This window comes from Nannospalax galili, unplaced genomic scaffold (genome assembly GCF_000622305.1).
Source record: "Nannospalax galili isolate Female #2095 unplaced genomic scaffold, S.galili_v1.0 scaffold103, whole genome shotgun sequence".
Lineage (NCBI taxonomy): Eukaryota > Metazoa > Chordata > Mammalia > Rodentia > Spalacidae > Nannospalax > Nannospalax galili.
Window position 1 is genome coordinate 2,750,466 of NW_008352136.1, and position 25,378 is coordinate 2,775,843.

Below are 25,378 nucleotides of genomic sequence, written 5' to 3' on the forward strand. Positions count from 1 at the left end.
TGTCCTCTGGGTCACATGCCCTATATCTTTGATCCCACTGCCCCTGCTTTTCCTTTCCACGTTTTGCTCTCCTGTGCAAGCATCAACAGCTGCATGTCTCTGTCTCAGTACTTGGCCCATAATGAATGTTCAACAGATGTTTGTTGAATGAATGAATGATAACAGCTGGCATATGATAAGCGGGGATCATTTGACCCCTGTGTTTACAGAAAGAAAAAACTAGATGCTGGCTCAGTTGTATAGCTAATCCACTGGGCAGGATGCCAAGGCTAGACACCAGGGAGGCAGGCTTGGAGAGTAGTCCACCCTGGGTGTATCCTTGCGTTAGGCATTAGGCAGAAAGGATGTCAGTGCCTGGTACCTCTCTTGCAACCCCTGGAGGGGGTGAGTGCTGCCAGGGCTGGGCTGCAAGGACCAGGGACTGCAGAGCCAGATGTCCACCTGAGTCCTTAGGGTCATCCTGGCTCATCCCCCTCCTCTTCAGATCATTTGCCCATCCACATGTGCCTACACCTGTCCAATACAATGGCTTTGCTGTGTCAGCAAATCCCGCACAACTGAGCAGCAGCAGCTGTGAAGACAGAGGCCGAGTCTTGTGGGGTAGAATGATAGGGGCAGTTGAGGCAGACATGAAGCCACAGCAGACCCTGCGGGTAGATGTCCCCGTCTTCACTGGGCAACACTCCCTCAGCACCTGTGGGCTCATTTGGGATGCCAAGTGCCGGGGGGGTCGGGGGGTCAGACCCATTTAGGAGTCCAGAGAGGCCAAGAGACTTGCCCAAGGTCATGAGGCCAGATAAGGGCAGAGCTCTCTGGAACTGTCTGGAGAGAGACTGGTCTGGTGAGTGAGGTGGTCAGCGTGTGGTCATTGACCTGGGGAGGAAATGGCTCCATGGGATGTAGCTATACCCTGCATGACTGTGAGGAAGCCAAGAAGTGGCTCTGAGCACTGAACAGGGACAAGACAGGCCTTGGGCCACAGCAGGTGACCTCACTATAGGTCAAAATGTTCCTGGAGCGATGGAGCCCCGGAATATGTTCCTGCCAGGCAGCGATCCTGCCTGGCTTTCGCCTACTGGATTTTCTTGTCCTGGTCAAAAAATAACCCTCCTTGCCCCACACCACCCCATCCAATCCTCAGCATGGCAAGGAGCCACAGAATCCACCTGTTCTTCAGGAATGCACGTGGGCTCCTAGGAGACCTGGTTTTCCTAAAGGAGAGCAAGAGGCCAGAAGACTCTATGGGTAGAGGGGAGTCATATGGGAAGCCAGGGGCTGTGGCTTCCAGTTCTGCCAATCACCTGTGCCAGATCCCTCTGGCTCTTGGCCTTCATCTCAGTTTCCTGTTTGTAAACAGATGTGCTGTGCCAGCCCTGGGGGCCCCAGGGGATTGAGAGAATTCTGTGCCCTGCAAGTGCAGAGGGGACCAAAGCCTTTCATCACAGTCAAAGGCACACACCCCACAGGGTAGCTGCAGCTGGCTGTCTTGTTTGGAGTAGCTCCATGGTACTGTCCCCTCCAAGAAGTTGGTTAAAATAAACTTCTGACTCACTTTTCAAAGGAGTGTGAGACCTGCCATCAGTCAACCCCTCCTGAGGCTGTGTCCCGATGACCCCAGAGGGCCAGAATGAGCCACTGGGCTTTGGACACCAGAGCTCTGTGATTCTCAGCTCTGGTTATGGGTTCCAGCCACCGGGAGCCACAACCTAGACTAGCCACTTTGAGATCTCTGGAAGTGGGGCCAAGGCACCCAGGCATGTGTGTGTGTACATGTGTGTGCATGTGCATGGTGTGTGTGTATGTATGTGTTCTGTTTTTATGTACCTGTGTGTATGAGTATATGCCTGTGACTAAATGTATGTATATGTTTGTGGGAGGGTGTGTGTGCATGTGTGTATGCATGTATATGGCTGTGCATGAGTATGTGTATGTGTTTGTGTATATGTGTGTGGGTACATGTGTGTATGTGTGCATGTGTGTATGCCTGTATATGGCTGTGCATGAGTATGTGTATGTGTTTGTGTATATGTGTGTGGGTACATGTGTGTATGTGTGCATGTGTATGGCTGTGTGTGTATGTGCATGTATGTGTATAGGCATATGTATGTGTGCATGTACATGTTCATATGTGTGTGTGCATCTATGTATCCATATGTGTATGTGTGTGTGCATGTGTCTATATGCATATGTATGTGTTCATGGGTATATGTTAGTGTGTATGTGTTCATGTGTCTGCATGTATGTATGAATGTGCATGTGTGTGTATGTGTGCATGTGTATGTGTGTGCAAGCATGTGTGTGTATGTGTGTGTTGTGTTAGTGTATAGATGCACATATGCACACAGCTGGAGGCTGGAGGTTCAATCACTCTCTATTTTTTGCTGGACCTGGAACTCACTGATTTGGCTAGACTGGTTGGCCCTTGTGCCCCAGGGATCCTCGTGCCTCATCCTCCCCAGTGTACCCGCCACCATGCCCAACTTTTTACATGGGTACCAGAGAGACTCCAAAGAGCCCTTGAGGGTGGGCATATCACATTCAGGCGTTGACACTTGGTGCTGTGGTTGCATTTCAGCTGTCCCTAGGACCACTGACACCTTTGTAACGGAATTCTTACCTGCAGAATGGGGTGCAGTTCAGAACCTGCCTCTTGGGGTTCATAACAGTCTCAGTGAGTGGAGTTTCATGATGACTTGAGGCCCATTGGGAAGGTTATTACCTTCACTACAGAGACGGTAGGGAGACGGGGCTTTCTCTTCCAACCCTAAGAGAGAGCCATGGATAGATGTTGGAGCACAGTGTGGGTGTCGTCACTGCTGTGATGGGGACACTAGAGTCAGGTTCAGGGACTTCACAGGACAGAACAGGTATCTTACAAGCAGAGTCAGGCTCAGGACCTCTGGGGACATGCCAGATTCTCACTGTAGGCCCCGGGAAAGGTGGGGAGGCAGTTGAGCTCGGTATAGAAAACAGAGGAGCCTGTGGAAGGGGAGTGAGGAGCAGGGAGAGAGGGTGTGCTGGGCATCAGGCTCAGCACCAAGCAAGCAGGAGTGTGCAGGGAAGGACTGACGGGCTAGGAGAAGCCCAGTGTGGTGTGTCCAGAGTGGGCAAACAGGGAGAGTCAGACCAGGTCGAGTTTGGAGGAGCCTCATTGAGGGGGTGTTGATTCCTTTCCTATAGGCTGGGGGTGCCCACCAAATTCTGGTCCCCTTTCAAATGACAGGCAGCTGATGGGCCAGAGCTGTTTGGGAGGTTGGCTGAAGTGGACAGTGGGTTTGGGGATTAGGGTGGTGAAAGGCAGGCTCTCCCCTTGTTACTGCCTCTGTGGTTCCAGGGGCCTTTCCAGGGGCCTTTCCAGGATGATCTTGTAAACATCTGGATGGCTGGGTGGCTTCTGTCTGTATGGAGGGGGAACCAAAAGTCAGGAAGGATAGACGATGCTGGCCACACCCATCCAACATCTGAGCCAAGGTGAGGACAAGGTGTCTGAAGATGGGTTCATCAGCAGGAGTGAGGCAGAAACAGCAATAATAGCAGCAGCTTCTGAAGACTATGTGCCGGGCTCTCCTCCTGTCTGCCATCAGCCCATCAGCCATCCTCACATCCACCCTGCAAAGCATACTTTTATGCTCTTTGTGTTATTGATTAAGAATCTGGCTCAGAGAGGGGAAGCAATTTGCAAGGCCATACAGCAAGAAGCGGCAGAGGCGGGAGTTGAACTGGGTTCTGTTGGGTTGCCAAGCCCACCCTCCTTCCCCTCTGTTCCTTGTCCCTCAGGCTCTGGGCTGAGGTTCATTGCCAAACACAGAGCCTGTAGGCTCTGGGAGGCACTTGAGTGTCTTTGGGTGGATGAGAATAAACGGCAGCAAAGCATCTTGTGATCTCTTTCCTAGACCCCAGAAATTTCCACCAGTCAACTCGACAAGCCCAACAGTGGCCCCAAGCCTGGAAGCCAGCGGACCTCCCAGGACAGCCTCCCCACCTCCCCACAGAGTGCTGACATTCTGGGCAAGGAGCCCCTGGGAACTGGTGACAAGGACCCTTTGCCAATGACGAGCACCAGTGGGGAAAGGCTGCATGAGCCGGGTCCCACAGGGACACCAGCCAAAAGGATGCCGCCCTTCAAGAGGGGTGTGAGGAGAGGCGACGTGCTGCTCATGGTGGCCAAGCTGGATCCAGAGTCGGCCAAGCCAGAGCAGAAGGCCCAATCCCATGACACCTCCACGGGCAAGACCCCAGCTCCAGCCACAGATCCTGGAGGCTCAAAGAAAGGGGGCGGTGAGGGGACTGCCTGTGGCCCCCAGGCCAACACTGAGGATTTGGCCTCTGCACCTGGGAAGATTGGGACTAGGGGTATTGGAGACTCAAGTCAGGCCACAAAAGGTGGGAAACTTCAGGGCACAGAGGGGAAGGGGAGCCAGGGTCCCCAGACCAAAGGACAGCAAGGGACTGAGCCCCAGAGCACAAAGGAGTTGGCAACCAGGTCCCAAGCCCAGAGGGCAGGAGAAGAGGGGCAACTGGGGACAGCAGAGAAAGAGGGAAGGGGTCCCCCAAACAAGAAAGAAAAGGGGGATCGGTCCAAAGCTGCAGGGGCTGAAACAAGACGCACTGAGCCCCCAGTCCCTGTAAGAAAGTGGGGAGGTTCCCTGGGCAGAAGGAGCACGGGGGAGGGTCCCCAGGGCAGGAGCGAAGAAAGCGAGTTGTCACGTAGGGTGGAAAAGTTGGGAGACGTGCAGGCCACGGTGGAGGACAGGAACCTTGGGCAGCCAGCAGTGCTCAGGGTGCAGGGGCAGGAGGTTCTGGGGAAGGTGGAGCAGGCAGGGGTACCCCAGTCTGCTGGGGAGGTAAGGGGAGCTCAGAGGAAGCCACCAACACTGGGGAAGTCTCAGGAACAGCCTGGGGTGGCAGGAGAGGCTCAGAGTTCCGAGAAGGGAGGCAAGGTTCCAGAGGAGGTGGCTAGAGATGCTGTGGAGAGGGAGGACCGGCTAAAAAGCAGGGTCCAGGGAGCCCTGGAGCCCTGTGTGCATAGAGAGGAAGGAATGGATACCCCAGAGCCACAGCAAGAGGATCATGTAGGGCCTGCTCCTGAGGCCCAAGAGGAAAGGCCTCCCACACAGAGGCCCAGCGAGGAGGCGATTCTGCAAGAGATGGGCAGAGAGGGACAGACAGACTCTGACCAGGTGAGGTGCTGTGGGCCCTGGAGCACCAGGGGTAAGAACTGTCTCAGGGGAGGCCAAGGGTGGACAGAGGAGCAACCAGATCCCAGCACACTAGCAGGCCATGTGAGCACTTCTCTGATGAGCGAGACTCCTGTCTCTCCTGGGTGACAAGAAGTTCTCAGAACTTGAGAGTCCCCTCCTGATGCCGCCTAGGGAACGTACCGTTGTCTTCCGTAATTCTCTGAGGTGGCACTAAGACTACACAGGCAGGTTTGCGAGTTGTTTTGGTGCCCGAGACTCCCACTTGGAAGTCAAGGGCCTGGGCATTTAATAATTGCTTGTCACGCCTCCCACCCTGGGGTTCCCACACGCTGGTGTCGCTTGCTGGTTAGGTGACTCTCTTTGCTCCCAGGCTCCCGAGGACAGGTGGTACGAGGCGGAGAAGGTCTGGCTGGTGAGGAAGGACGGCTTTGATCTTGGTAATCAGGGCTCAGCCCTGCCCTGGGGTCCCACTCTGCTCCCCTCATTCCTCCCTCATGTCACTGTCCCTGTGACGGGTCTTGATGTTGCCCAGATGAAGGTGGCGCCTGTAGCTGCTCCACTAGGTGCTACTTTCAAAGGCATCTGAATCTCAAGAAAGACAGAACCAGTTCTTTAATGGAACACACATAAATAACAAGGTCCCAGAACTGTCTGGATCTAAGAGTGCAGAGCAAGTGGCAGAGATTCCATCTCCGGGGCTCATGTTTATTGGCTAGGTGAGGCTGTTGGCTTCTATTAAGAAGTGAATCTAGGGGAGGAACCAGGCAAAACATGATTGGGAAGAGCAATCGATTAGTTATGTCTGTCATGGTACTGGAAGGGGAATTGTCTGTAAATTGTCATTTCCTTGTCCTGGTCTAGGTGTGGGATGGGACTCACCCAGACCCTCTGAGGGTCCTGCTCAGTACCTGGAACTCTGACTCAATCTCTGTCCCTGAAGGGCTTCTGGGTTACAGTTGAGACCCTTTATATGAACGAACAGACCCCTAAGGGAGAGGATGTGGCTCCTTTCAACCTGTCCCAAGCCTGTCTCCAGCTTCCTGGCCTGGCTCAGAGTCTCCTCTCCTCTCCCATCCCCTTCTCTCCCTTCCCACTGGTGTTTCTGGCTATCCACCCAGCAACGGTGCTCAAACCAGATGAGGGGACAGCTGACCTGCCAGCAGGAAGGGTGCGGCTCTGCATTGATGCTGACAGAACTGTCACAGAGGTGGACGAGGAACACATTCATTGTGTAAGTCACCCCACCACCTGCCCTGCACCCTGTCCCCACCCACAAGACATTCCCTTGCCTCTGACTGTAAATACACACGGAGCCCCAAGGATTGTAGGAAACCCCACTGAACACATTGCTCTGTGGGTCAGACTCCATTGCAGGGCCATTCCTCTAGCCTCCTCTTTACGGGGCCAGGTTTGTCAAGTCCTGTCACTTGGATTCTGGCCAATCCAAGCAAGAGATTGCTCTTCATTTTGTGCAAACCATGCTACAGAGCGTCCTTCCTTTTTCACCCTGGATGATAGGAAACTCAGATTTGTGATTAGCCATTCACTGTAGCATAGACTTCCGATGGCCTGTATTTTTGGCATTACCTTTTCTCTCAGGGGGTTGTGTCTATCTTCAAGGGATCAAGGCACAATGGGCTGTCAGATAAAGGAAGTGAATTGGCCACTGACTTCTGTTCCTGGAGGTCACAGGGCATTCCAGAACTTCCCTCTAAGACCCGGAGAAGCAGAGACTAGCAAGGAATCTGCATCCATCAGAAACACCACCCAGTGTCTCCAGGTTTTATCGGGCCCATCTTAGGGGGATTGGCCTCGTAGGGCAGTGAATTAGTGAATGAGGGGCCCGAGCAAGGAGGGTTCTCAGGACACAGAGGGGCCAGGAGAGGGGCTGGCCCTCCTCAGGGACCCCCTACCTCTCCTCCTGTGTCTGTGTGCTCTGGCCTTCAGTGCCTGGCATTCAAATGACAGGACCACCCTTTATGCATGCACATGTGTGCATACACATGTGTGCAGCTATATGTGAATGTGTGTGCACATGTGTGGATGGAATGTACAGTTTTGCATGCACTTGTATACATGCTGGTTGTGTTTAGGTGTTTGCATACACATGTATGAGTGATGGTGTGTGTGCACATATGTGCATTCCTGCATGTGCATGCATCACTGAGCACACATGAGTACACATATGCGTGTACATATGTGTGCAGATGTATTAGGTGCATGCACATGTGTGCATATATCTGTATGAATGTATGTGGTTATGCATGTGTGAGCACACATGCACATATACATTTGTGCACAAGTGTGTCTAGGCATTTGCACATGTGTGCATGCACATGCATAAGTGCAGGGCTATGTGCACATGTGTGCATGCATGTGTGTGCATGCATGTAGCCATGAGTGTGCATGGCAGCATTGGTGGGATGGGGGCTGACGAAGTCAGAGGAGATCCCATTTGACATCCACAGGCCAACGCCCCTGAGCTGGACCTGGCAGAGAACCTGGCTGCTCTGGTCAGTGTCAACGAGTCCAGCGTCCTGAACACACTTCTGCAGCGTTACCGGGCTCAGCTGCCGCACACCTGCTCTGGGCCGGATCTGATTGTCCTGCAGTCCCCAGCACCCTCAGCGCCCTCTGCAGGGAAGGTGAAGTGGGACCAAAGTGGGGGTAGGGAGGGCAGAAGCTTCCTCTCCCCGCAGGTCAGAGCCTTCAGCGCTCCAGAAACCCTCTGCCCTGCCCACTCAGGGTGAGAACCTTGGGCTCAGGGGCACTGGGGGCTATGGATCCCCTGCTCCCTACAGGGGAGAAAGGTCAGCCCTGGCCATAAGCCCGAGTGCCTTCAAACACCTTGGCGCATGGACTCAGCTCTCACCCACCCGGAAATCCAGGCCCTTGTGAGCCCATTTCAGACACTCACCCCTGTGGGCAGGTGGAACTGGGTGCCCTCTTGGGTTTAAAAAGCAGGGGATCTGGGCCAAACACCAGGGCCGTGACTCCTTTGAGCTAGTGACACTGAGTTGGATTCTCTGGGGTTCTGAACCTGCACTCAGAATCCCCGCTTCCTTTAATACTCCTTTGTGAAGTGGAGAAAAGGGCATTTTCGGGCAGGATGGGAACGAAAAACAAAGGTTTGATGCGCCACCTTGTGGGAAAGTATGGAATTGCACCTCCTACCCCCTTCACTGGATTCTGAGAAGCTTGCTTGGTGATTGGTCCTGAAGAAATAGTGGCCCACCACCATGTTGCCCTCCTGAGTTTCTAGGGAGGAAAGACAGGCTCAGACGGTGAGGACCACAGTGGCCAGAGTGCACGCGTGTTGACAATGGTGGGAGTGGAAGAAGCTGGTGGGGGCTGAAAAATTATGCTCACTGGAGTTACATGGGGCGACACAGTTCTCGGCTCCAGAACGATGCTGCTCCTGCATCCGTCCTCCATCAGAGGAGGCAGTACCTACTCCAGCTCTTCTTCTGACACCAGGCATCATCGCTTGGACGCGCAGGCACTGGGCCCACCTGAAGAGAGGATCTGAGTGGCACTGCCCTGGCTCTTCCTGGGGTGGTCACTGGGCCTCACCTTCCTGCCAGTCTGCTGCCTCCTGAGTCTTATCTTAACTAGCCTTTAACCAAGTCAACCTCTGGCTCCCAGAGAGCCACCAGGTGGGGCACAGGTCTGCTGTGACCTGGGACTGGAAACCTGAGGCTAGGCTGGGTAGCCTTGGCTGCAGCTGGGGGCTCTCATGGGAGTGGACTGTGTTGAAGTGTCCAAGGTGCAGTCTGTGGGGTGAGGCTTCTTGATCGTGGCTACTTCAAGGAGCCAAGGGCATCCTGTGTGAGCCTGTGGTTGCACATGGATGCAGAATCTGCTCCATCCTTTCTCCACAGGATAGATGGAAGGGGCCTAGGAACTGAACAGCCTGACCCGTGAACTTGAGATTTTCTAGGGTGGCAGGCAGCTCCAAGTTAAAACCCCAGGACCTTTGCACACCTCAGATTCTGAGGCTGTGTGCAACCAGGGCAGAGCTTGTCCCATGGGCCTGCTTTAAGATCCTGTGGCATGCAGGGTCTTGGTAGCTTGGAGCAGGGAAGGCTGACAGTGGAGTGCTGGAGGTCTGTGCTGGGAGGAGGGCCCCTGGGGATGTGCTGTGGTCTTCCCAAGCTTCAGAGAAGGGGAGACAGGGCCATGCTGACCCAGTAGTCACCACAGGGCCTCAGGCTTCAGGCCTCCACCTCCTGCTCCTTCTAGGGCCCCCATGTGCCTGGGCCTCCCCTGTGTCCTCTCCCAGGCTCTGCAAGGTCAGGGCTGCTCTTCTGGTCTTTGCTTCCTTGAACCTGGGCTGCATGGAGGAGGCTGCCCCACCTCCTTCCTGGGCTCCAGGGTCCCTCTTTTGCTCTTCCCATTGGCCTTTGGCCTCTGGGCTGGCTCTGGGCCTTTGTAGTGTCTTCTTGTTTACCACCCTCCACCAGAGACCCTTTCTTTTCTGTCTTTCTTCTCTCATCATGGTGGGGATTGAACCCAGGGCCTCTCACATGCTAGGCAAGTGCTCTACCACTGAGCCACACCGCCAGCACGCTTTTCTAAAATTCTGAGATGGTCTCACTAGGTTGTCCTGGCTGGTTGGGAACTCACTGCATAGCCCAGGTAGGCCCTGACTTGCCATCCTCCTGCCGCAGACTCTTGAGTAGCTGTGATTGTAGGCCTGAACCTCCACCCTCAGCTCTTTGTCTCTTTAAAGTTGGGTATGTTGAGGTCTAGCAGCACACAGTTTCATCGACCTTTCTTTCAAAATATTTCATTTATTATTATTACTTTATTTTATGTGTATGATGTATTGCCTACATGTATGTGGGTGCACACATGTTGTACAATCCCTGCAGAAGTCAGAAGAGGGTGTCAGATCCACTGGCATTGGAATTATAGACTGTTGTTAGCTGTCATGTGGGTGCTGGGAATCGAACCCAGGTCCTCTGCAAGAACAGCCAATGCTCTTAACCCTTGGGTCATCTTTACAGCCTCTATCCCCTTCTGTAGAACACTTGTGTAAAGTTTTGCGTGAGGTATTCGACCATGCAGAACTCTCCACAGTCCATTACAAAGTAGTCCCTCACCTGGAGAGCAATCTAGCCCCTGGCTCTGAGAGCTCAGCTCCAGATGATAGTCTGGAGTTGTTATCCCCACTCCCAAGTACCCCCAAGCAGCCCTGGATCTGCATGAGGAAACCTGCCTGGATGTCTTTATCTGCTGTGCACCCTGTATTTAGCAGTAGGGTGCACCAGTTTGGTGGCCTATTTGGAGGGTGACCTACTGGACTGGCTTCCCTGAGTTTGAGGTGTTTTCTGGGACCTGAGATGTGCCGTGCAACCCAGAGACTCTTGGTATCTCTGTGCAGTGTCCAGAGGGACCTGGGGTGCTCCAGGCTGGGGTGCTTTCTGTGTTCAGTATACCAGAGACACACGGGATCTTTCTTTTTTTCTGGGCATGTACCTGGAGTGTTGGTGTGGCCATGTGATGAATGCCCATCTTCCTGTGTGGGGAGCGCCAGACCATGCTCTGGGGGTGACGGCCTCGTGCAGCACCTGCTGTGCTGTTTGAGAACCCACAGTGACTGTTCAAAAACTGATTTCTTTGGGGCACGAGAGGTGGCTCTGTGGATAAAGGTGCCTGCCAACAAGCCTGGAGATAGGAGTTCCATCCCCAGAATCCCTCAGAGTTATTCTCTGATCTTCCCCCCCCCACCCCAGTAAATCTGTAATCCCAGGGATGGCAAGATGGGAGGCAGAGACAGGCAGATCCCGGGAAGCTCCCAGTCCTCACCCTTGTGGAGAAGTTCCATCCAGGACAAACGCTGTCTCAGACAAAAGGGCCTGTGCCTTCACACACATCCACAATGCACCCACAATGCACCCATACCCGCACGATCACAAGTTGATACACAAAGTAGCTCTTTGTGGTTGTCAGAGATTTTCTTTTCCCATTTTGTGTAGGATTGAGCCCCTGTGTCTGGGACAGCACCTACCACATGCAAATCTAATGGTTGTTTTTACTGAGTTAGGAATGGACAAAATCCATGGGCGCTAAGACATAATCTAAATCTGTCATGGCAAATGCATAGTACACATACCACCAATTCCCCACATACCATTCTTTCCATAGTGGACATTTTCAATCAATTGGTATTCCATTTCCAGGCAAAAGTCACAATCCATTGCCATTGATTCTATTTCTGTGGCAGACATAACTAATCAACCAGCATTGTTTCCATGGCAGACATCACTAATCAATTGCCATTCTGTTTCCATGGCAGACATCACTAATGACTGCCATTCTATTTTCACAGCAGACATCACTAATCATGTCAATTTATCCAGCTACTTTATTTCAGGCAAATACTGTCCAATGTTTTGAGTAGCGAATGTGCACCTCCACAGGCTAAAACTCTGGGTTAAGCCTCTAAGTAGCTCATTGGCTGCCCAGGACTCCCAGTGAAGGTATGACACTTGCAGGCTGGGCAGGAAGTCTGATGCTGGTCATCTTCCAGCAGGTACCCTGGGGCTGCCAGGACGGTCTGCCTGCACACGTCTTGGGCCTGGCTCAGCGGACCTACTGGGCACTGCTGAGCCAGCGGAGAGACCAGAGCATCGTGGCATTGGGCCGAAGTGGTGCTGGGAAGACCACCTGCTGCCAGCAGGTCCTGGAGCACCTAGTAGGCATGGCAGGCAGTGTGGATGGCAGTGTGTCAGGTATGGTGGTCTCCAGCCGACAGAGGGGTGGGAGAGGAAGATGGAGCTGGAGGGGGCGTGCTGGGCAGCTCTTCCTTACTTCCACTCAGCTCCACTCGCTGAGCACAGACAGGTGCAGGCCGGTGCTGACTGCTGACCCAGGCCAGCAGCTCCACTGGACAGCTCTGCTGCAATCAGATGAAGGCTCTCCTCTCTTAAGATATCAGTGGCCATTGCAGAACAATCATGCAGGCCAGCAGGATTAGGCCCAGAGGCTTCCCGACAGGTGCTCAGACCAATCTGGCATCTGGGGAACCGTGCACCCATTGGCTGCCGCATCCTTGTGCAGTGCATGACCTGCTGGATTGCACAGAGGATACAGAAAACAAAGACAGGAAGACAGAGCAAGGGTTAATAGGGACTGAGGGCCAGAGGGAGATGGAGCTACAGAAGGCTAGAATGTTCTTCAGAGGGTGCTACCAGTGCTGGTTAGGCAGACAAGCACACAGGAGTGGGTTGGGGCATCATGGAAGGGGTGTTTGAGCTGTGCCTCGTAGAACACTAGTCAACAACAACAACAATAATGATGATGATCCCAACATTCGCAACCATCAGGGTGGTATTTCCTCAGACTTACATGCCAGGTCCTCTTCCAAGCATAAGAACCTTATAATTTTGAACAGGCCTGGGCACAGCTATTAACATTTGAATTTTACTGCCTATGTGACTTAGTTTGTTCTTCATTGCTGTGACAAAACACTCTGACCAATACCAACTTGGGGAGGAAAGGGTTTATTTGTCTTACAACTCCCAGGTTGCAGTTCATCAGGGAGCCCAAGGTAGGAACTCAGGGCAGGAACCTGGAGGCAGGAGCTGGAGCACAGGCCATGGAGAAACGCTGCTTACAGGCTTGCTCCCTTGGCCCCCTCCCAGCCTGCTTTCTTATGCAACACAGGCCCACCTGCCCAGGGGTGGCACCACCCACAGTGGGCTGGGCCCTCCCACATCACTCATCAAGAAGATGCCCCTCAGACATGGCCACAGGCCCGTCCAATAGAGGCAATTCCCTGATTGAGGCTTCCTCGACCCAGGTGTGTCAAGTTGACACTAAAGCTATCCAGCACACTATGTCATTGAGCATCAGAAAGGTTTACTAGTTTACTAAAGGCCACGCAGAAAACCTGTCCCAGAGCTTTCTCTCTCTTTCTCTTCTGTGTGTGTGTGTGTGTGTGTGTGTGTGTGTGTGTGTGTGTATGTGTTCTACAGGATAGGTGTTTGCTCACACTGGGGACACCTCCCCTAGGACCCACGGTCCAGACAATGTTGCATCCTGGTGGCAATGACTGTTCCACCACCACTGCCTTCTGTAGGAAGCACTGTGCATTGTTAAATCAATCAGCCCTCATGACAGCCCTGCATAGAAGACTCATTCTGTCACCACCAGAAGCTGGGGATACTGGTGGGAGAGATCTAGACTCTGCCCTCACAATCTCTACCCTCACAGACTCTGCCCCTACAGACCTCACCCTCACAGAATGGTTCTGCTGAGTCTGTGAATTTGGGAATCAGGATATACTGTATCCAGGTGCTTAGTACAGCATGCAGGGCATTGTGGGTACTTAGCATTTCTGGAGAGACTCCAGGGCTCTCAGGCCTACTGTGACCCACAGGCATTACCAGGACCTTAGAAGGGATTTTGGAACACCATGCGCCCATCACTCAAGTTGTCTTATCCTAGCCAGGACAGGTCTATGCTTGTCACACAGGGTGGGGCTCCCTTGAGGGTGTGTGATTCAGAGCTGAGCTGGGACTGAGACCAGAAAGGGGACTTGGGGAAGGTACCCCACTCTAGGCATGAGTGACAACCGTCCTGGTCCCCTGACAGTGGAGAAGCTCCAGGCCACCTTCACCATCCTCCGGGCTTTCGGCTCTGTGTCCACCGGCCACAGTCGCAGTGCCACCCGCTTTGCCATGGTGATGTCCCTAGACTTCAACGCCACAGGTCGCGTCACAGCTGCTCAGCTCCAGGTGAGGCCTCTGGGGATGGCTGGGGCTCCTGGGGGTGTGGTATTCCCAACTCCACACTGCTGTATCCACTCCTTCAATGGGGACCCTGGGATGTATCTAGATGGGTGGTAACAAGGGTCCCATGCAGTACAGCATCACCAGATGTCCCTGTGGGAGCAGAGTGTAATAATCTAAACAGAACCCAGGCACTCACTGGCCAGTCTGAAAAGTGCTAACTGAAATTCAGCAGGTGCCCAGAGCCTTCTGTGGCCTGTGTGATAGCACGTGGTCTGTTTGTCCCCATCTCCAATTCAGTCCCCTCAAATTCCATTTGGACAGAAAATGAGATTAGGGTTTCAGAAGGGGTGTTGGTGCATGGCACCTGGTGACATCCCAGCTCAGAGAGCTGGCTCTTTAGTGCCTGTTAAGTCCCTTTGCTCTGCTGTCCTGGGGCACCCTTAGGTGGCAGGCTTCCTTGAGGGCTGATGCCCAGGGAAGCCCTCTTGGGCTGTCACTGCCTCTTATGGAAGACCCTGTGGCCTGACTGACTGACCGACTGGTGGGCTCTGAACCTGGGGTTCAGGTGAGGTTGGCCCTGTGGTGAGGCCTCAGGGAGTGTGGGGACCTGTGGTGACAGATGCCCATCTCGTCCTCTGTAGACAGTGCTTTTGGAGAACAGCCACGTGGCCCGGCAGCCGGAAGGAGAAGGGAACTTTGAAATTTTTTCCCAGATGCTGGCTGGGCTGGACTTGGATCTCAGGTAAGCACTGGGGACAGGCTGGGGAAACTGAGGCCAGTGTAACAGAGGGGAGTCACTCTCTAGGGGCTGACCTGGGCTTCTACCAGAGCCGAGAGGCTAGTTCCCCAGTGGTGAAGACCACGGCCACCGATTGCAGCTGCCCAGGCTGTGCACTGCACGAGGGCTGAGTGACCTTGTTCGCATGTTTTTTTCTGAGCCTCAGTCTCTTCCTCTGAGAAGTGGAAAACAGTACCTAAATTGACCTCACAGAACTGTGAGAATGCACATTCAGCTCTGTGTGAAAACCGGGGAGGGGAGGGAGCTGCCTGTGACAGTGATATCTTGGCACTGGCCTGAAGGCACTGCAAGAAAAAACTCTTCATATTCTAGAAGCTTCTCAACTTTGTGGGAAACTTGAGTGCACAGGGGATGTGCCCCCATGGGTATATTGGATAGATGGGTGTCTTAGTTTGTTTCTTCATTGCTGTGACAAAACACTCTGACCAATACCAACTTGGGGAGGAAAGAGTTTATTCAGCTTACATCTCCTGGGTCACAGTTCATCCAGGAGCCCAAGGTAGGAACTCAGGGCAGGAACCTGGAGGCAGGAGCTGGAGTACAGGCCATGGAGGAATGCTGCTTACTGGTTTGCTCCCCCCGCTCCTGCTCAGCCCCCTTTCTTATGCAACACAGGCCCACCTGCCCAGGGGCGGCACCACCCACAGTGGGCTGGGCCCTCCCACATCACTCATCAAGAAGATGCCCCTCAGACATGGCCACAGGCCAGTCCAATAGAGACAATTCCCCGACTGAGGCTCCCTCAACCCAGGTGTGTCAAGTTGACTCTAAAGCTATCCAGCACAATGGGGTAGAAGGCTGGGTGCTCAGTCCAGGCCTGTCCTGGTAGGCTGTCGGGGAGGTGGCTCTAAGAGTTGCTTGGCCTGCAGAGCCTCAGTTCCTCATTGGCCAGATGGATCAGCCAAGGTCTGTGCAGCCCTGGGAGTCTGCCCAGACACAGTGTGGTGATTGGTGATTTGCAGCCTGTAGGGCTCCACACCTACTTCTGCCCCCATCTTTCCCCTGTTAGCACGGAGGCTCAGCTCACCCTAAGCTCTTGGCCAAACTTAGTGTGATGAGCCCACCCTCTCTAGTCTAGGGCAGACTAGAGTGGAACCCTCAGTTTCCAGGAGCAGAAACTGAGCTGCAAGGAAACTTCTGCAGAAGGACTTAGTACTAGGACTTGGTGTTGAGGTCAGGATGCCAGCGGTCAGGCTCCATAGGTGTGTCCTGACTTCTCCACGCATGGGTTGTATGACCTCAGGCGAGTGGCTTTCCTTCTCTGGGCCTTGCTTTGCTCATCTGCAAAAAAGGTATGATTCTGCCTCTCTCAGAGGGTTGTGCAGAGGTCAGAGAGTGGCTAAGTGTGTAGGACAGGGAAACACAGCAAGGTGAAGAGATGTGTTTTGGGAGGATGTGCTCCATCCTGATGTCCCCCACTCCCACCCCTCGGCAGATGTGTACTGGAAAGGATGGGCTCAGGCAGAGGGACATGAGTCTATTCTTGGCTTTCCCCATGTGGGCCTCTCTGAGCTTCAGGCTCTTCTTCTGTGGAATGGCACCTCTCGTGCCCCTGGGCACTTAAGCGACATCACATGTCAAGGCAACTGGCACAGTGGGTGACACATAGCAGGGACAACTTCCCGGAGGCCCAAAGTGAAGATTTCTCATGGAGCTTGGGCTGTGCTCTCTCAGCTGTGGTCCAGGCAGAAGTGACCCTGCCGGGTCCCCAACATCTTTTCTCCCACGGCACTCCAGAACACGCATGCTCCACCTGGCTAGCTCTAGCTCTAGATCCGACCTTGGGCCCAGGCTTCTACATGTCTGTTTGGCTTTGCGTCTGGAGCCATTGCCTGCTGCAGAGAGAGCAGTTGAGGGGTCACCCTGTGTGCCAGGCATGGGGCTGGGGGCAGAAGGTGCCCTCCATGTCCGTGAGTCTTGGTTAGGTGATCTGCGTCTTGGAGGTAGAGTGGCCTTCAAAGGGATGGGGCGGCCCCAGGTGAGCATCAAGAACCCCAGGAGAGTGGAGAAATGGAAGGGACTCAGACCCTTGGGGGTCACAGTCACCTCGGGTTCCTGTGATCTCCCAGGCCGCTCACCCTTCAGCTGCACAGCTACTTCCTGAAACCAGAACTGGCACATCTACCTGCGAGTGTCTTCCTGTTTCCCACGCACACTTGCTGCGAGCTCTTAGTCACCCTTCAAAATCTATTCCACTCCCTTTTTGTAAGGAGTGCTGTCTGAGTCTTCCTTTGCTCTCAGTCTGTGCCTGGGACGCCTCATATCTGACACCTGCTGTTCCAGGGGAGGTGCGGGAGTTCTCTTTTCTCCTGGATTGACTCTGTGGCCCTTGAATCTGGCTCTGCCACTCTGATCCCTGGTGCCTGGTAGGGGTCGGGGTCAGGGTTGAGAACCAGGAGTGGGGCCAGAGGACCCAGAACTGAAACCAGAAGAAAAGGGGTGATTTGAGCCACAGGGAGGTGGGGCAGCGTGGGCAGTTCTGCCAGGCTCTAGGATGCAGAGGCCCAGGGCAGTGCCCTCTGGGTCAGTGCCCTGCAGAGCTGGAGGGAGGGGACCTGCAGGCCCTGCTCTCCAGAGCCTGTGACAGGGCCACTGTGTGGCCTTGAACAAGGTCCCCCTTGAGAGTATTCATTGAGAAGAGAGGCCCCAGCTGAGCTCTGGGCCGCCTAGCTCTGTGTGGCCAGCTGGGACTCTCAGTGTCCTTCTCTGGCCATCTGTGAGGTGGGAATAAGATCGATCTGCTGCTTGCACAGTGCTGATGAGGCTCATTCCTGGTGCTGTTCAGCTTGAGCCTGTGTGAAGCACCCAGATGACAGGAAGGCCCAGGTCCACTCTGTCCCCTCATTTGACCTATGATGCTCCTTTGGGTGGCCTGGTTCTCAGGAGCATGCTGTGGGGTCAGGATGTAGGGTAATCGGGGAGGCCATGCGACAAACCTTGGAGATAGAGGCTTGGTGTGGCTCAGAGCCTGGTGTGTGCCCCACGGTGGGATGGCTCCTGCCCTGTGGTCTCGGGCCTGGCGGCCACTTCACTTCAACTCTGTCTCTTCCAGGACGGAGCTGAATCTGCACCAGACAGTGGAGAGCAGTGCCTTTGGCATGGGCGTGTGGTCCAAAGTAAGTGGCCAGTGTCACAGCAGGGTGTGTCTGCATCACAAGATGGGAGCTAATGGAGGGTCTGCTGGGCCACTGCCTCCTTTGACTCTGGATCTAGAGTTGGCAGTGGTGGTCATGTGGGGGAGGCAGGGGCTGCCTCTGTAGGGTCTGGGTTTGTTGGGGAAATGAGACTTGTCCCTGCAAAGGGGGTGGGTGTGTGTATGTGGGAGAGGACAGGCATGTGCCTCAAAGTGTAGTATCTCACTTTAACCCCTGCTCTGACGTGTCTCAGGTATGTGACGTCAGGATGGAACCTAACCTCTTGGAACATCTGTATCTTCCGTAAGATAGTGATAGTATCTAAGCATGTGCTCTGAGGTCTTAGCGCACTGGGCCTGAGTCTGTCAGCAGGGGGCGCTCCAGAGGCACTAAGTCTAGTGGAGGAAGGCAGGCATCCCCTGCCCCAGGGTTCCTGGTGGAGTCTGCTGGTGGGAGTGTAAAATCCCAGAGCCAAGTTTGAAAGGAGTTTGGTAGATACTTTTAAAAGCTACATGGATTTCTCTCGCATGATACTTTGGATGCTCTGAGTATTTACCCAGAATGAGCACGCATGTTCATTTAAACATTTTACACAAAAATCCAAAGCAGTTTTAGTTGCAGCAGGCCAAACCCAGAAAGTACCCACATTTCTAACATGAGGTCAATGGGCAAGACCAGTGTGGTATAGCCCTCCATGGACTATTACTCAGCAATGAAAATGGATGAACTGCTGTTACAACCAGGAACATGTACAGCTCTCAGAATAATCACACTGGGACAAGTGCTGGGGTTTAAAAGAATGGCGTTGTTAGATTCCACATGGGAATCACAGAAGTGCACACTGTCTTTGGGGGCAAAGAACATTGCTGCCTGGGAACTGGGGTGGGGCAGGAGGTGGGATGGAGGCTGAGAAGGAGCCTGTGGGAGAGCTGTGGCCATGCAGTATCTCTGTGTGGCCATGGTCTCATGCGGGGACAGCAGTCTCTGCTTCTCGGGGTTTTTCCATCCATGTCTCAGTCACCCGTGGTCAGCTGTGACTTGAAAGGATTGAGTGGAAAAGCCCAGAAGGAAAGAAATCACAAGTTATAAGTTGGCTGTCATTCTAAGTGGCATGGCTGGTGGAGTAGAGTGCTGCCAGGATGTAGCACCCACTCAACGGACACAGTCTGTCCTTAGTCCCCATCAGAGATGGCAGGTGGGCTGCTAGGAAGTGGAGGGGTGGAGGCTCTTGGTAACTTGGACCCTGGCTCACTATAACTGTCCCTCTCGCACAGTCTACCTGAGGTTCACGTCCCTGCAAGGTGCCTCGTGACTGTCCCGCAGCTGTCCTGAGTCTCAGAATCTTCTCAGGCACTGGTTGCAGCTCCAGGGGACAGAGTGCAGCAATCCCAGAGGCAGAGGATGGGGGCCCTGGGGGAAGTGGGTGGTGATCTAAGGCGCTGGGGGGCTTTGGAGAGTCCAAGGAAAGCCCTCGCTGCGGAGGAATGGGAGCTGGCTTTATTCCCATGTCTCTTCTCCATCTGCCCGAGGCCACCACTGGACTCATCGTAACCAAGTTCCAGCTCCCTCCAAGCAGCTGCACCGCATCTGTGTGTGCTCCCACCCTGCATGATCATCTGTGCGAGCCACCTGGCTTTGGCGGTGCTGATGCTCAGACTCACCTGTATCTGACCCGATGTCCCTTCCGAGCGGAGCCTTCTGCTCTCGATAGCCCCTGCCTGGCTCCGCTTCCTGCCCTTCAGACTTACGGCTCCCCTTCTTTCAAGAGGCATCGATTGTTGCTGTGATGCAGCTTCCCACCTATGGCTGTCGCCCTCTGTGTCACTGGTCTGTCTGTGCACCTGGCCTCTCCATAGTTTGTCAGTCCCTTGAGAGCAGAGCCAGACGTCAGTCACCTTCCATGGTGTGCTGGACAGCAGTGGGGAAAGGTGTCGCAGGAAGGTGGAACAACTTAGGCAAAGCCAGAGGTGGGCAGCAGTGCTCTGAGACCCACCAAGCATTGAACACCACTGTGAGCCAGTACTCACTAGGTCTTTGTGCTTAGTGCCTCATTTGATCTTAAGAGGACAGCATTTGATCTTATTTCCATCTCCATACAAGGACCTGGACTTGTGCCAGGTCACGCCTTACGAGTACAGAGTCTGGTCTGCCTCAGCCAGCAGCCTGTCCTTAGCATCTCTGTCTTCTGGGACTCTCCTGGGTGCATTAAAACAAGCCCAGCTGAAAGCTAAGAGAACATTTGGGTTTAATTTTTTTTCTGCAAAATCACTTGAGTCTTTGATTGATCTGGAAGCTTCGATTGCATCAGACAAGTGAGTGCAAATTCTTCTGATTCTGATGTTTTCTTCTTTGCGCTGACTTTAAAAGAATAGAAATCTAATGTAACTTGCATGAGGTATGGCTCTTTCATGTGACCAGCTCTCAGGAACATGAGCACCCCGCCAGGCCATCAGAGCTGCCTGTAGCTCCACCCCATGTCCTCACTGGGGGGATTCTACTCTCCCAAGCCACCCTCTGAGGCCTTGGTTGTAACCTTGCGGTTCTAGAACTTCACAGACACAGACTACTTAACACAAGACACTTGCTGTGGTCTGAATGCACTCTATGTATGTTGTAGACAATCTTCATGTGGTACCTGGAGCAGGCCCTTTGGAGGAGTTTAAGGCTCAGTGATGCCCTGAGGGTGGCTCCCATCATGGACTTAGTGGCTTTATACACAGAGAAGAATGGGCCAGAGCTGAATAACTCTGTCCCACCTGGATGACTCTGCCATGTCAGGCTGTGGCTGTGGCCCCACCTCATACATATGAGCAGCTGGATCACTGGTTCGTTCCTTTTCATTGCTGTGTAGTGTTCCCTCTCTGTGCTCTGGGCACACTGCCCCCTGTTTATTCTTTCTCCTCTTGTTAGACATTTGGTTGGGGGCTGACTGACACACTTGCCTGACTTACTCTGTTTTCATGATTTTGACTCAAGAGCAGATTGGTTGGGCCACTATGCAGAGTTGCTTAAAAAGCACTGGGCTTCCTAGAAATGTAAAACTCTAACCATCTTCCCAAGCTCATCACTTTGGGCAGGAATATATCTCTTTGTTGATTCATGTGTTCTGTTTCCAAAGAGATGTGGGTGCAGGAGAAAGAAGGAAGTAATGAGCCTTACCAGAACCTTCCCCCTGCTCTCACGCCACTGGCCAGTGGTGGACTCAGCCTGTTATTTGGCGTCAAATGCTCCTCACTGACAGTGGGAGCCGAAGAATGCTCTGTCCTGTCCTCTAAGCGTCCTTTCTCCTGGACTTTGAAATCTCATAAATAACCAAGGCGGGGTCCTTCCTTCTGTCTGCTCCAGGCAGCTGCAGTTGCTAGGCTGAGCTCTGGGTTGCTAGGGACCTTGCGGTTCTGTGGCGGCCCAGAAATAAGATGGAGTCCTGGGACTCGCTTCTGCTGTTAATTGAGCTGTTTCCACTGTAAATCTCTCAAGGTCACCGTCTGCTTTGGCAGAGGGCATTGTACTTGTGCGTCTTGCCCGCCTCCCCGTTAGCTGAAGTGGCTGGAGTGGAAAGGGCAGGTGGCTTGGATTGGGAGCCAGAGGAGCCTGCTTCTGATCTTACATTGGTGATGAATTTGCTGTGTGACCTTGGGCAGACATCCTGCCCTCTCTGGATACAGGCTTGTCAGCTCTAACAGGTCGCCCTTCCTCACCCCAAATCTCTGCGAAGGTCAGGTGCAAATTAGTCTGTCATTATGTGCCTACTGGGTTATCGACAAAAGAATTTCTGCTCCTGCCTTGCTTCCTCTCAGCCCCACAGGCTTCTGGGCTGAGTGTCCTCAGCCAGATGGTATGCGCACAGGAGTTTGAGACTAATTTTAATATTCAATCAAACGTAATTGGAATCATGAATCTGAGAAACCCTCTATAATCCGTGAACATCTCATTGGATTTTTCTGATTTTCCTGCTTCAAATTCTTTGGCAGTTTCTCAGTGAAAGGTGGTGGTAAGAGGTGTTGTCTTGAAATGAATCAGGGCTCACGGGCTTGGGGCATGATCTTGGTTGATTAGTGATGTCTGCCCTGAGCCTGGAAATGGAGTCACCGGCCTTAGCTTCTCTCCTTTCCTGTCTGACTCACCTCCACTCATAACTGCCTCTGGTCCCAGGTCGGTCAGCCACCTGTAGTGGCCTCCAGTGTCTCCTTGCTCCCATGCCTCCCTCTGCCTGTTTGGCTTTCTATTCAGCTCAGTGGTCAGCTTCCCCCTGTTTACTTTCTGAACTCCCATCATGGCCCAGCGGGGATCTGGAATCTACTATGCAGCCTGTTTCCCACACCCTGTTGCTTTTCTGTATCTTACCTCTTCTTCAACATCAAGGTCCTGGCTGGTTTATCTTGGCATTCCCCAGATCAGAGTCCAGCACAAAGTGGACCCTCAATAAATCTTCCCTGAATGAATCAAACTACCTTTCACCCCAACCCAGACAGAAAGGACTCGTACAACTTTCCCAGAAGTCTTAGTGTGCCTGCCAAACCCAGCCTGGCTTACCCATGGGCAATTTACTGCGGTAATAAACTGACTGTGTGCCCACAGATTGACCTCAGCTCAGAGCTGTGGATTCTAATCTCTCCATGGTGATGGCTTCTTTTTCTTCTCTGTCTGTTTCCTCAGCCTGAAGACAAGCAGAGGGCAGCAGCCGCCTTTGCCCAGCTCCGGAGTGCCATGGAGACACTGGGCATCTCAGAGGTCGAGCAGCAGGCCATTTGGAGGGTTCTGGCGGCCATCTATCACCTGGGTGTGGCGGGGGCCTGCAAAGGTACGTCCCTCTTTCCAAGCAGGCGGGCACCAGCTGTCTGTTGTGGCAGGTATCTGAGACAGGCCTCTCAGTGATGTAGGGACAGACCCTACCTGTTGCTACTTGGGTCTTGGGAGCTGCTGTTTGGGGGCTGTGAGCTGGGCATGGTGAGGTGGAAATGGGTCAGGGCTTTTGGCAGTGGCAACCAGCCACATGGGGCCACAGTGAACTTGAAAGGCAGCCACTGTGGATGAAGGATTAGATTTAGAATTGCATGTGATTGTGTTTTCATGGGTGCACGCAGGCCAGAGGTCACCCTTGGGTTTGTTCCTCAGGTGTCATCTGCCTTGTCTATTGAGATAGGGTCTCTCACTGGCCTGGAGCTTGCTGATTAGGCTGTGCTGGCTGGGATTCTCCTGTCTCTGGGATTCTCGCCAGAGACAGAGATGAGATTATGCACACATGCCACCAGGCCCTGCTTGTTTACCCAGTTACTGGGGATTGAACTCAGGTCTTCAGGCACTTGACCACTGAGCTACCTCCCAAGCCCTGAATCTATGCCATTTTGATGATTTTAAGTTGGCAGTGGCTACGTGCTGGGCAGAGCAGCCTTAGGCTGCGGGCAGAGGCTGGTCAGTTAATGGTGGTGCTGTCCCCACCGCACCTGCGGAGTTCCACCTCTGGTCTGTGAGATCAGCTCCCTTGTCGTCTCCATTTTCACCTGTGAGCTCCAGCTCCGGCTGTCCCTCTTGCCCTCACCCTCTCCCACCCAGTCCTTCACTGTACGCTGCAGGCACTCTGTGACATGTGCCTCTTCTGGCTTCGCCATCCTTACCATCAGCATCTCACACCAAGCATTTGCATGTTTATGAGTTTTTGCTTGGACCTTTGCAGGAGTATTTCACTCCCCTCTCCTGGTGACCTCTGTGTTGCTCTCGTCCCGGCATCCCCCAGGCCTTACCCTTACCTGCTGTAAGTGACGTTCCACACGGGTGCTCCGGGCTCCTCACCTTCCTACCCACCTCCTCTACTCTTTCTCTAGGCACGGTAGGAGGTTCTGAGAGGACGGTGGGGTTCATAAACAGTGAGGCTCCTACTGAATGGGGCTCAGGGCATCCTGTGCTGTGACTGTCCTGGGGAGGGATTTGCTTTGGCCCCAGACATGGAGTTGGAATTTGCTTGTCAGATGATCCTGTGTGTTTGTTGAGGTCAATCTGGGGACCCTGGCTGGTATGTGGGGACCCTGGCGGGTGCCCGGGGACCTTGGATGATATATGGGACCCTGGCTGGATCTAGGGACCCTGGTTGCTGTCCAGCACCCCAGGCTGAGGTCCAGTCTTTAATCCCACAATTGTGGGTCCCAGGTCCCTTTCTTTGGACACACCCATCTGAGCCTGTGGAGGTTGGCTATGTGAAATTTCCAGAAGTCACATGGGGGAGAGGTAGGGACAAGGCAAGTAAAGTGGGATTTCCCAGCTGGTCCAAGGAGAGGACAGACACACTAACCTTGCAGAGCTCAGCCAGCTGTGCTTGGCCACTCGGCTGTGTGTGAGCACTTCTGTGCAGGGCCTGGAACGTCTCGCCACAGCTTCCTGGTCCCTGGAGCTGGTCTGAGTCTTGCACATCAGGGACGAGACTCTTGCCCCACCTCTAACCTTGGCATACACCTCTTCCTGCTCAGCCCTGGTTACCTGTAGAAGCCACTATGGGTTACTTCGCATCTGCCTTCAGCGACACCAGGGGTCACAGCCCATGGCTCAGGGCCACCTCAGCCAGCTGCCTGCTGTGGGAATGCTGAGAACTGGAGTTTGTGCATTTCAGTGAAATGAATTCACACATATGCACACAACAGCGTGCACACACATGTGCACATGCACATAAGTACACATATTCACACATACAATGCACATGAACACATGCACACATGCACAACACACATATATATGCATACACACATGTGTGCACACACGTACGTATGCATGTGCACAAATACACATGCACACACCCACATGCATGCACACACACATATATACACATGCATTTGAATAATACACACACATTCATGTGTATGCATAACACACATGTGCACACATACATACATGCCTGTGCAAACATACACACATCAGAACACAGCAGACACATAGAAAATATGGGATTTGCATGACTTTGTCTATAAAGCTTTATTGGCACACAGTCACTTTAGGTCACCCAGTGATGTCATGGTCCTCAGAGCATGGTGTAGTTACACGAAAACATCCAAGGCTCATTGTACCCCATCCACAGAGAGCCCATGGCCTTGACTTTGTGCCTAGTCCTGCAGGATGGGGCAGGGTCTGAACAGCAGGGAGGCTGCCTTCTGCTGGAGACTATGCCCTGGGGAGATGACACTCAGCCTGAGCCCCCAGCTAGCTTTGACTGCAGATGGAGACAGCAAGACACAATTCAGAATGGGCACAGCAGTGACTTGGGGATGGTGTGGGGGAAACAACCCATTTTACAGAAGGAACCATGAGGTCTGGCCTATACCACCAGGCACCAACTCCTGAGTGAGGCAGAGATCCTAACAGAACTCTGAGTGCCCTGACCTTTCCCAGGATCACAGGGAAGAGCTTATCCAAGCAGTCAGTAGAATAAAGAAGGGGCTGTTGTTCAGACTGGGTCCCTGGAGGCCAATGAGACAAATATTTGAGGGTGCGTATTTGGGATAGGGTCCCCCATAAATT

The 25,378-nt window shown here is 53.4% G+C and overlaps 1 protein-coding gene across 1 annotated transcript in view; it reads left to right on the forward strand.

Annotated features, from left to right (window-relative positions):
- Myo18b (myosin XVIIIB) overlaps window positions 1-25,378 on the forward strand; it is a 239,358-nt gene that overhangs the window by 16,714 nt on the left and 197,266 nt on the right. The window contains exons 4-12 of the mRNA XM_008849005.2: window positions 3,894-5,180; window positions 5,572-5,638; window positions 6,320-6,432; window positions 7,670-7,846; window positions 11,740-11,938; window positions 13,803-13,945; window positions 14,584-14,684; window positions 17,794-17,857; window positions 22,532-22,676. Coding sequence (XP_008847227.1) covers window positions 3,894-5,180; window positions 5,572-5,638; window positions 6,320-6,432; window positions 7,670-7,846; window positions 11,740-11,938; window positions 13,803-13,945; window positions 14,584-14,684; window positions 17,794-17,857; window positions 22,532-22,676 — 2,296 coding nt within the window. The remainder of the gene's footprint in view (window positions 1-3,893; window positions 5,181-5,571; window positions 5,639-6,319; window positions 6,433-7,669; window positions 7,847-11,739; window positions 11,939-13,802; window positions 13,946-14,583; window positions 14,685-17,793; window positions 17,858-22,531; window positions 22,677-25,378) is intronic.